Source organism: Phasianus colchicus, chromosome 13, assembly GCF_987193195.1.
Source record: "Phasianus colchicus chromosome 13, bPhaCol1.hap1.1, whole genome shotgun sequence".
NCBI lineage: Eukaryota > Metazoa > Chordata > Aves > Galliformes > Phasianidae > Phasianus > Phasianus colchicus.
Window position 1 is genome coordinate 15044132 of NC_143448.1, and position 11554 is coordinate 15055685.

At 49.9% G+C, this 11554-nt stretch overlaps 1 protein-coding gene and 1 long non-coding RNA gene across 9 annotated transcripts in view; one reads left to right on the top strand and one right to left on the bottom strand.

Moving 5' to 3' along the window:
* Positions 1-2837, bottom strand: part of MAF (MAF bZIP transcription factor) — a 54869-nt gene extending 52032 nt beyond the window's left edge. For all 7 annotated transcript variants that reach the window (XR_016470608.1, XR_016470609.1, XM_090149385.1 and 4 more), the window contains exon 1: positions 1226-2837. Coding sequence is in view for 5 of the 7 variants with exons in the window: in XM_090149385.1 (XP_090005511.1) it covers positions 1226-2301 (1076 nt within the window). In the remaining 2 variants the exon portion in view is untranslated. The remainder of the gene's footprint in view (positions 1-1225) is intronic.
* An 88-nt stretch (positions 2838-2925) lies between these two features.
* LOC149916173 (uncharacterized) lies at positions 2926-10585 on the top strand. Of its 2 annotated transcripts, none has more exons than XR_016470635.1 (3): positions 2926-3330; positions 6865-6996; positions 8320-10585. It is a non-coding gene; the product is annotated as an uncharacterized LOC149916173 (long non-coding RNA). The 2 variants fall into 2 exon arrangements; XR_016470634.1 differs by having other exon boundaries at positions 2926-3146.
* The last annotated feature ends 969 nt before the right edge of the window (positions 10586-11554 follow it).

Sequence of the window (11554 nt, forward strand, 5' to 3'; positions counted from 1 at the left end):
CATGTCTTTCTAAGAGGGAATGCTTCAGTGCATTGGAAAGGAAGTCTGAAGTTCTGAGTGACTCAAAGCAGTTTTAGAGCAGATGCAAACTTTAATGGGGAGGAGGAAGAGGAGGAAGATCAAAGGTTGCACTTTTTTGCTTTCAACCCAAAAAAGTGATGAGGCAATAAAACAAAAGGATGAATGCCATGCCATAATAGTCTCCAAAAGTCCATTTCCAAGCAAAAGGAACAAAAAAAAAAAGAAAAAAAAAGAAAAAAAAAAAGAAAAAAAAATAATTATACCGTACATGACCAGCATGCAGGGTTTGTTTTCTTTCTTTTTTTTTTTTTTTATTAATATAATGTCTCTTTTTCATAGTCTTTTGAAACAGTTACAGTTCATTGCTGCTAAGACAAAATAGCAAGCGTAATGCATGAGATGAGGATGGGATTCTAATGGCAGACTACAGTCTCACGTTTGGCAGATTAAGGCCAAAACTCACATGGACACACCGAAGGCTGATGCAGGCTGGTTGGGGCAGGTTGAGCTACACCTCTAGTTTCGCACAACAACGCTAAAAACTGATGGAACTCAGCAAGCTGGAGTCTAAAAATTTCACTTTTTTTTTTTTTTTTTTGTATTTTTTTGGGTGGTTTTTGCTTTGTTTTGTGTTTTTGTTGGTTTTTTTTTTTAACGTTTGTTTTTATTATTTTTTTTTAATTATTTTTCTTTTCGCAAAGCTCAAATCTCATATGAAGAACTCAGGATGGCAAAAAAAAAATATGAAACAACGTCAATATGGTCTGACTCTTTTGGACACAGCAAGCTCAAAGGAAAAAAAATACAAGTCATGAACTTAAAAATATATATATATATGATGTGGATGGCAGGTTTCAGAGCAAGCTTCATATGAAGAACTGAGTTGGTGGCGAGTTGGATCTTTTAAATTTAAAAAAAAAAAAACAACAACAGCAAGCCCCCACAATAATAATAATAATAATAATAATAATAAACAGAAAAGAAACTGATGTAGAACTTGAGGTTGGCCAACACGCAGCCGGCCCACCTTAAAAAAAAAAAAATAAAAATCAACCCAAAACCCGAGTTTGTCTGAAAGCAGTTTTGAGTTGGAAAACCAAAAAGTGATACAAGGTGGCACGGCGGGTCGGCGCTCTAGCAAAGCCCCCAACAACAACTCACACGGAGAACTTTTAGGTAAGGTGGCAAGGCTGTGGGAACTCACATGAAAAACTCTGGAGAGGAGGGGTTGTCGCTGCTGGATCCGTTTTCTCGGAAGCCATTGCTGACCAGCTTCTCGTACTTTTCCTTGTAGGCGTCCCTCTCCCGGACCAGCCTGGAGATCTCCTGCTTTAGGTGCTCCACTTGCTGCAGCAGCTGGTTCTTCTCCGACTCCAGGACGTGCCGCTGCTGGACCCTCTTGAAGCGGCAGGACTGGGCATAGCCCCTGTTTTTGAGGGTCCTCCTCTTCTGCTTCAGCCGGATCACCTCTTCCTTGCTGACGCCCCGCAGCTGCCGGTTCAGCTCCCGCACCGACATGGTGACCAGCTGCTCGTCGGAGAAGCGGTCGTCGAAGTGCAGGCCGCCGCCGCCGCCTCCTCCTCCGTGGTGCGGGTGGTGCAGCCCCCCGGCGCCTCCGCCGCCGCCGCCGCCGCCGCCTCCGGAGCCCGCGGCCGAGGAGGAGGCGGAGGAGGGCGGCGCGCTGCCCGGCGCCGCGCCGTGGGGGTGTCCGCCGCCGCCGCCGCCGCCGCCGTGGTGCGGGTGGTGGTGGTGGTGGTGGTAGTGGGGCGCGCCGCCCTGCGCCGCCGCCGCGGCGATCACCGCCGACACCACGGCGGCCGCCGAGCCCATCTCCTCGGCCGGCACCGAGCCGCCGGCGGCCGCGGCCAGCTGCTGCCCTCTAGCATAGCCATCGAAGGCGCCGGGCAGCGGGTGGTGGCTGCTGTTGATCAGCGCCTCCACCGCGTCCTCGGGGCTGAAGCCCAGCGCCTCGGGGTTGAGCTGCTGCGGGTAGCCCGTCATCCAGTAGTAGTCTTCCAGGTGGGTCTTCTGGTCGGTGCCGGAGCCGGGGCTGGGCGCCGAGAAGCTGGGGGACGGGGGCACCGAGCTGCAGGGCGTGCTCATCGGGGTGGAAGAGAGCGATCCCCCGGCGATCAAGCGGCCGCACTGGCTGATAATGCGATCGGTCTCCACCGGCTCCTTTTTCACTTCAAACTTCATCAGATCGAAGTCATTAACATATTCCATGGCCAGGGGACTGGTGGGCAGGTCGGAGCCGCTCATTGCCAGTTCTGATGCCATCCTTTTGCTGCTGACAGTCCTCCAGAAAGGGTGCGCTCCGGGAGCGAGGGCGCTGCTCTGCGCTGCCGCCGGGTGAGCCAGCTTTGCTGTCCGTCCGTCCGTCCGCCCGTCCGTCCGTTCCTCCGCCGCGCCGCGCCGCGCTCCGCCCGCTCCGCGTTATCCCCTGCAGAGCCTCCGCTGCCGCTGCTGCATCAGAGCGAGGGGCTCTGCGCCTTCTGCACGCACGGCTCTTTCCTCCCTTCTCTCTCTTTCTCTCTCGCAAACTGCAGCTGGAAGCGTTCGCGGGTGTTGTTGCGAGGAAATTTTTTTCCTCTCTCTCTCTCTCTCTTTTTTTTTGCTTTTGTTTTGTTATTTTTAACACTTCATGGTGCCTTTCCTCTGCGCTTTCTCGTGCAAAGTGCAGAGCGAGGAGAGAGGTTCATCGGGGGAAGGAGGAGGGAGAAGAGACCGAAGACAAAAAAAAAAAAAAAAAATCAAATCAAAGTCGATATATCGCAACCAAAATAACAACAATCATAAAAAAAGGGAGAGGGAAGAAAAAAAAAAAAAAAAAACAACCAACAAACCCTCAACCCCACAGCTACAGCAAGAAGATGAAAAATATTTTAAAGGTTTCATCCAGCAGGAGAGTTTAAAAGCATTGCAGAGTTTTATAGCGCTCCTGACGTCACCCTGCAAATGGCAAATGGACTCCGCGGCCGGACCAATGGGCGGCTCCCTCCCAGCGAATATTAGCATAGAACAAGGAAACTTTTGGGAGCTGTCAATCAGGGCCCCATCAGCTGACTGTCAGCTGGGTGCGCCTTAACCCCTTCCTGCCCGCCGCCACCGCCGGACGCACCCGGGTAAGAGGCTGCGGGTGGGGACCGTTCCGTCGCGTCGGGACAGCGCCTGCCGAGCGCTGCCGTCGGCTGAGCGCTCCGCTCCGCCCCGCGGTGCCCCGGAGCTGCCCCTGCCCTGGAGCGGACACCGGAGGGCACGGCGGGGCTCTGTGCGGGGCAGCGCGGTGCCGGTCCGAGGGAGGGGGCGGTGAGTTCAGCCCCGCGGGCTCCGTGCCGCTCCCCGCGTTACTCGCCGTTCCCCACGCCCGAGCACGGGGCATCCATTTCCTTCCCCCAACACCACGCCGGGTTAGCAAAGAGCCCTGCAAGTTTTCAAGCCTCGCTCCCTCAGGATTCAGCCCCGTGGCGAACAAACTGCCTTTACTTTCGCCTCCCCTCTCCCGGTGCCCCCTCCGAGGGGGGAGGGCGCGGGGCCGGGGCGGGGGGGCGGCCGTGCGGGCGGAGAGCGGCAGCGCTCGGTCGGCGGCGGAGCGGCTCCGTGCGAACCCCGACAGCGCCATCTCTCGTCCGCAGCGCAGCGCCGAGCGGAGCCGCTCCGCTGCCGGTCGGGCCGGGCCGTCGGGGGGGGGGGGGGGGAAGCACGGGGGTGTAGGCGGGGGGTTGAGCTGCGGCGGTCCCGGTGCTCCCGCAGTGCCCCTCCTGAGCTGCCAGGCTGGATTTTATGGGAATATCGATAGAATTAAAGTTCCTTGTAATTCCGTGATAAATGGGATGTCTCTAGTAAGTAAGATGAAGTGCGGTGCTGTGAAGTTGTTTATCTGGAAAGTAATTCTCAGAAACCTGACTTCTGACACTTGGTCATATATTAAACCGGCGTCTTGAACGTTGTACTTCAGATGCTCCTTTTCCCCCTTCCCCTCGCAGTTTGCTATTTATAAGACTTTGTAGGTGCGGGCGAGTTGCTGGGTAATTTTTCACCAACTGTGAAAAGCATCGTTTGCAACAGCCAAAGAATTCTCTGCTTGGGAAATAGTACGGGGAGAGTGGGCTCACGAATAGATAACATCTCCCGACCGTGCCATTATCGGCACAAAGCCGTGCGGCTGTGCTGCTCCCGGCAGCCAAAAGGCAGGGAGGGCACGCTGCGAGGCGAGCAGGATAACGACACCTAGATGGGATCGCAGAGGCGATTCTGCAAAGCTAAAGCATGCTCTGACAGCACAAACAACAGGAGTGTAGTTCTGCACAGCCCCAAAGACATCCGGACATCTGCCGGGTTTATCTTAGAGATTGCAATTAGTGACAAACTGAATGCAACTCGGGTTGGCTTTCCTATTCCTGCACACCATTGGAACCAGCAAAAGTTCCCAGCTCACAGCATAAACCTCCCAGGACGGCCCCATTCCCCACTCTTGTTTTTCCCAGAGCAAGATGAATGTGGCACCGTATGTCACTTAACGTGCTCACCTATGAGAGGCATAAAAAGTGAAGGTTACTGCTTTTTGGAACGCACACTCGCAGTTGTTCCACTTGCATGTTTGATGGGTGTCTGTGAAAACACAGCTCCAGCCCCAGCAAACTGTTTGTTTGCATTCGGAGTGCTCCGTTTGCAAACCAGTAGCTTTCTGAGTAAACTTGAGACAAAGAGCACAAATTTGGGTGAGCTGAGGGGGGCCTCTTCCTTCACACCGATGTGAGCGAGTGCAAGCGGAGCTGTGACCTCCAGAGCAGCACTGGAGTTATTGTACAAAATTGTTCTGCTGTGATTATTGCAGAGCTGCCGCCCCAAAACGGCGCGGCGTAGCAGGGAGAAAGGATTATTAGCAATTTTTGGATAACCTTCAGAAGCAACAACGCTCTCCTCCCTCCCCTCTGTAATTCTCACTGTAGTGCTATTTTCCTTTATTATTTGGCTATTCACGACGGCTGTCTAAACATTTACAGTCCCCCTATTAACAGCGTTTCTCCCCTAACAATCGCGCACTTTCATTTCAATTAGAGCCATTCAGGCTCGGGTTTTGCCACCAGGCCACGTCCCAGCCCCTCTCCCTCTGCCAGCACCGACCCGGGCAGCGCACAGCCCACATCCCCGCACCTCCTGCCCCGCTCCAGGTTAGGAGCTCAGACCGCGATGCGTTCTGCTTTGGGTGCGGATCAGGAACAACACATTAAGAACAGTTACCGCTCCCATTGTTTGCCCGGTGTCTGATTTTATGGTGCAGAACTAAAGAGTGCCCGCTGAATTTGACTATGGAACCGGGCAAATTGCTTTCCGAAAGACTTCTTCGGAGCACAGTGATAAGGCACAACCCGCTCCTAGGTGCAGCGCCAGATAAATCCTTTTAACAGTCCTCAGATCAGTTAACAGGGTGAGTAAATCACAGATCGCTGTTAGCAGATTTATGGGAGAGAATTAATAGAATCAGACGAGATAATCTGGCGGGGATAAAATTGCTGAGGAAACAGTCCTGCCTTCTATGGGGGGTACAGAACAGCGCTGTGATTGCGGGCAGCCAGCGCGGGTCGGGCATTCGGGGCTCAATCATCGCGGCAGCAATTTGGCGTTTATTAATTCTTTTCTCTTTAAGCAACTCGCAGATGCAAATAAAAGCCGCGCTCTCTTTGAAGACACGTTCTTTATATATTTTTATTGGAGGTAATTTACTATTTGCATTACCTGTATTTACTTCATAATTGAACATTTTGCATTCAAATTTATGGAACGCGCTCCGCTCGAGAATGTATTTCTCCCCGATTAGCATAAATAGTCACTTACCTCATGAATTACTAACAAAGTTTATCTGAAAATATAGGTGTCTTTTTTATTAAGTGGAGCACCAACATATGTACCACGAATCCCGATTTGCTGGTGGTGCTGTGGTGTCGGAGAAGAGGGAACAGAAGCAGCGGCAAACAAGCGCCATCGATTAATATCTGTATGAGCGTGACAATAATTGCTTCTGCCGATGCTTTGCTAATTGTTAATAACGAGCCGGCGACTCAAAGTTTCCTGCAGAAGAAGCAGAAAGGGGGGAACCTCCTTGGTGGGTTTCCCCCCTCGTTGCCCCATGCTCGCTGATGGCCGGGGCTCGCTCGGGGCTCCCTGCTCACTGTTGGGATTGTTTCTCTCTTCCCCTTAATCCTGTTTTTATGCTCAGCTGCAAATCCCAATAACGGATATGATTTAGGCCCATCCTCCAGTATTAACACGACCCTACTTAGACAAAGGACACCCGAACCCTATCGACTGCCGGATTGAATCCTTCATCCCATGGAAGCCAACAACAAAACTTCCATTGATTTCAGCGGCAGCAGGATCAGGTCCTGGCTGGCAGCAATTTGTTTGTGTCAGAGGGCCGGGGGCTGCAAAAACTGAGAGCCATCAGCCAGCAGGGAATGAGGTCTGCTCCCCACTGACTTCCCCACATGCCCACTGACTTCTGGTGCATCTCCACAAAACGGGTGCTGACATACACGTGTGTTTTGTCTGGGTGCAATGAGCACATCCCTAAGTGTACCACTGCAAAACAATCTGCTTTCAGCGCTCTCACTTTTCCTGTGCCTGGGCAATCCATTCCCGTGACTGCAGCTTGCTGCCCCATCCACTGTTCTTTTATTTTAAAGCTGAGAAAATCTTCCTTTTAAACTCATGCTGAGCATCAAATTGGACTCCACTTGCAGCTGAACATCTTGGCTGCCTGTTCCCCAGCCTCTCTGGTATATTTTATGTAGAATTCTCTCTGCTAATGCAACTTGCTTTCCCTCTCTGTTCTCTTTTCAGTTTTGCATCGGTGTTGCCGAATCCATCATTTCCACTGCTTGCTTATTGTGTTTCTGAAACACTCAAAATATCCCAAATAACTTCGTATGATCCAGAAGGAACTTTCTTCTGGCTGGAGGTTGGTGCCACCAGGTTTGTGCTGTGCTCACCCTATGATGCATGTCCCATTTTACTCATTTCCATGAATGGCTCGGGCTGGATGTAAAAATCAATACAGACATCCCTGATGCCAAAAACCTATTTGTCTGAAAGATATAAAAAGTGAAATTGCAATAAAGATTTTTATCAGGTTTTATGGTGGAATTCGTCATTTATAACTGGGATGATGATGTTGGGTTATATAATGTGTTTGTGCTCAAATTAGCAAAGAGAGGTAATCTGGTAAAATCTGGTGCACAGGTTGAACCCTGTAGAAAACTACAATTAGTTAAAGGAGGAGAAGAAAAAAATTACATCAGTATCACATCACCAAGCTATCCCAGCAAAGCCCTGTGATACACACGAGGCGTTTCTATCTATTTTAGCTCCAAAAAATCCTTGCTGCTTCTCTCCCTTCTGCTCTGCATTGAGTTGTTTCAGCAGCAAGGAGCAGTGGCAGCATGAAATAATATGTGAATTTTATGTGCTCTCTCTTTCCTCAAAGCTGACTGCCAGTGAGTGGCAAGGGGGGCACGATATGGAGGTGATGTTTTGATGTGTGACTGCAGAGGGTGAGACGGCCATTATTAAGAGTGATTGACTTCAGTAACTTTTAAACAAAGCTGTGATTTAATGTGTTAAAGCCTGAGATGGCACAGACTCGTTATTAGTTGATGTGGTGGGCTGAGTGCCATGCACTGGGCTTATCCCATGTGAGTAAAGCATAGAAATATGTGGGGTAAGCAATGGGGTCTTCAGCAGCCCAAGGCTCTTGGCTTGCGTGGCCTTATGGCAGAGAGGGATTGTACCAACAGGAGCACATAAGGATCTCACATTACCTCCAACCTTCAATTATCATGCTGAATCTGGCCTAACCTGCTTATCTCCTGAGCATTACTCACTGGGTTTTGGCAGGAGGAGGTGTCAGTGAAAACGAGACAGTTCTGGAGCCAGCACTGCTGCCAGCAGCCAGGGCTTAATCCTGGGCAGAGCTGGGGACAGTGTATTTCTCTCCCTGCCATGGCTCCAGCTGCTCCCACCCCCAGCCCTCTCCACCAGGTGAGCTCTGCTCACATTCCCATGCCCATTCCTGTGCCTGGCCCCCAGCTCTGGTCTCCATGTTGGAAACCCAGTGGCTGGAGCAGTCTTCTTGACTCTGGAGATACAGCAGCATCCGTCAGAAAATCCCTGTGAAAACAGCCTGGGTGTCAGCAAATAGGAGCTGTAGCTTTCTAAGCAGCTACATTTGATTTGGTCTGATACATTTAACTTTGCCTTTTTTCTCCCACTATTGGCAAATGTGTTATTCTCCCACAGCACTGAGAACAACCTGCATTTTCCAGGATTGCTCTATAGAATCTCGGTGCAGAGAAGTGCATGCTGTGATGACGTCTGACATTGTTCAGTGGCATTCACTGTCCACACCAAGCAGGAATGGAAAGTTTCATGCCCCGTTCCCCTCCTGCTCCCCAGCATTAGCTCACCATTGCGGCGGGGCTGGGCAAACCACTTTGCATTTGCCTCCATCCGGAGTCCGGGTCATTGGGAAATGCTAATCCTTAACAAAAAGGAAATGATAAAAATACCCATGAAATTAATTTTCACACCTGCAGTCGAGATTAATAACAGCAACCGGAGTGGCATCCTATTTCAGCTCCCTGGAGGTGACTAAGAGCCCCGGCCATGAATATCATACCAACCACCAGAGGAATTCACTGTCTGAGGGATCCACCATGGAAAACAATTGATCCCCAGAGCTCCGCCTGCACAATGGAAAACGGCTTTAGTCATGTATTAGTCATTTTATCACAAGATGGTATTTCTGCACTGGGAGGTTTGCCCTCTGAGCCCAGAACAGAAGAACAGCATTTGGCTTGGTAATTTACACAAAGGTTTTCATCATGTTTTCTTTAGAAGGATGTGTGTAAATGATGAAGAGCAATAAACTCAGTCTTCTACAGGTTAATTCATGCCAGTTTCATGTGCGCTTATTACCTCCTGTGCTTTGAATCCGTCCCACACGTCCCTGTGAGTGGCACTGCTAATTCACTGAGGTAAGGGAGCAGTCCTTTACTAAAACACACTGCTTGAATTTTCCCCAGCTTCTGCTTTTCTCCCTTAATTGCGAGGGATGAATTGTGCCGACTGCCTGCTTCCCCTGGCTGGGAGGCACTGCTCTGCCACTGCCATCCCCAGCCTTCAAAGGTGACATGCAGCTACGAGCTATAAAGCAGGCAGCTGCACGGGGGCTCTGAACTGCCTTCAAAAGGCACTTACTTCCAGTGCCAGAGCAGCATTAGTACTTTGAGCAGGACAGGTATGCACTTGAATCGTTCTGCAGAATCATCTTGCAGGAAGAATTTATCTAATGATGTTGACTTAATCTATTGGACACGAGGTGATAGGTGACAATATCTGCTTTATTTTTTTCAGCTCTCACAACCAGCTTTGCTCACGCAATGCAAAAAGCCGTTGCCTGTGCCCCAGGAGTGCAGAGTGCAAGCACATTTGCACGAGGTCTTCAGCAATCATGGAGCTTATTTATTTGCACAGCACTGGAATGAGACAGAGAGAACTGGAGACGCAGAATTGTTTCTCTGTGGTTTGCACAGAGATTTTAGCTGCAGCTCTTTCCTCTTCCTTTGGAGCATTTGCTGCTGTAGTGCAGCTTGTGTTATTCCCTGCGGAGCAGGAGACGGGGAGGGCAGTTCTCTCTTTATTCTTTCCTGCCCCCTCTATGGATTTGCACTTTTATAGCTGTTCAGGTAACTGCTACACTACTTACAGCAGTGGCAGGCTGGCTCTTTTTGGTGTCAGTTTGGCTCCAGCAGGTTTAGATTCCATCTCCTGCAGTCTCCTCCAGCAGTGATTGTCTTTTTTTAATCTACCTGAAATTCAAGGTTCAGCTTCAAGCCAATTCCAGCAGCACGTGGCTGTGTCCTTTTGCAACTGATGAGCCAAAGGAAAGCACAGAGAACCACTAATAAGAGGGGTGAGACACCATAAGGTTTTATAGTTACTCGCACCACTCAAATAGCCTGCTATTAGTACTTCTAATCCTGCAGATTCAAAGGAAAGCTATACATCATAGCACAGTTTTCCATTCTGCAGATGGAAGCGCGCTGTCACAGGATGCCAACATCTTCATATCACCAAAATTAAACAGGTCAGTGCAAAAGGTGCACTGCAGGTCAGTGCAGAAAGGCGCACTTAGCTCTACACAGGTCACACAGTGCCTTCAGTCTGGGTCAAGCTACCACACGTGAGCCCTGCTGTTTGGCCACTCCAAAGCTGCATAACATTCCTGGTATTGGTAAAAACTCTGCCCCACTGTGTTAGCTCGCTACAGCAGTTGCCAGCTGCAAAGATTAATTTTTAACCTCCTCATTTTCCATGGCTAAGGCAGATGAGCAAACACTCCCCACCAGCCCTCAGCTGGGCAAACTGTTGTTAGATCGGTGGAGGTGACAGCTCCCGAGGTTCTGTCCCCTCATTTCTGATGCTGGTGTGCAGTCCTGCAGCACCCATTGCAGCAGAGGTGTAGCAGAGCTGCAGTCACGGTGCCAGAGCAGTGCTGCTACAGGATTTCCTCATGGAAAAAAAAAAAAAAAAAAAAGAGTACAGTTTTAGGCTTCTTGTGGTTTCTCTGAAAGATAACAGAGCTTTACATACATGGTTATCTGGAACTTGATCTTAGGGTCAGAAGTACAAGCATGTAGAGTGCCTTCTCTGCATGGGAGGGAATGGCTGGTAACCCCCCTTGTTATCTTCCCCATCACTTGCTTCTAGCAGCACCTGGCCCCTCCTTATTTAGCATCTGCCAGCAGCTGGCAGGGCTAGAAGCCATCAGAAGCACTAGCTTCTTTGTGATTTCAATTTTAAGCCCACCACTCATCTTACAATCAAAACTCATCCGTGGGATCTCCATGTGCTTGGGCCCTGACCTCCAGAGAAAAACTGATTCAAAATCATATCAATTTAATTTCCTAAGTTGCAGTCTTGCAAAACTGGGCTGGATGTCCGAAAGCGGAGAGCCCCTTAGGTTGCACCCAGAGTGTAAGTGATGGCTGTAACCCAGCAAATAAGTCCCTTCTCTTAGCTAGTAGGTAACAATTTATTCACGCTGCACAAGATTTCTGCCTCAGCTGGGGCAAATAAAAGCAGAGCGAGTTCCTCAGCATTTGCGCCTTCATTTGGGAATTTCAACTAATAACTTTCTGTCCTACTGCTGTTTCACAGGTCCCCTAACTAATATACTGGGATGTGTGAGAATATTGCTGTGACTCATAATCAGAGCTGCACAGTCCAAACCCAAACTGGATTTGGAGTGGTCGGGGCAAGGGCAAAATTACAAAAATAAAGACAATGAGATGTGGAAGACTCGCTCTGACGAGTGAACGCCCACAGCAAACCAATGATCTGCATCAGCAGCCAGGTAGCAGCAGACACAAGAGAAGTGCCTGGTCCACCAGTCTTTCTGGTTAGGTGCAATTTTCACTCGATGCTTGCAAGGCAGTAGCACAGAAAAATAATATCACGATATTCAGTGTTC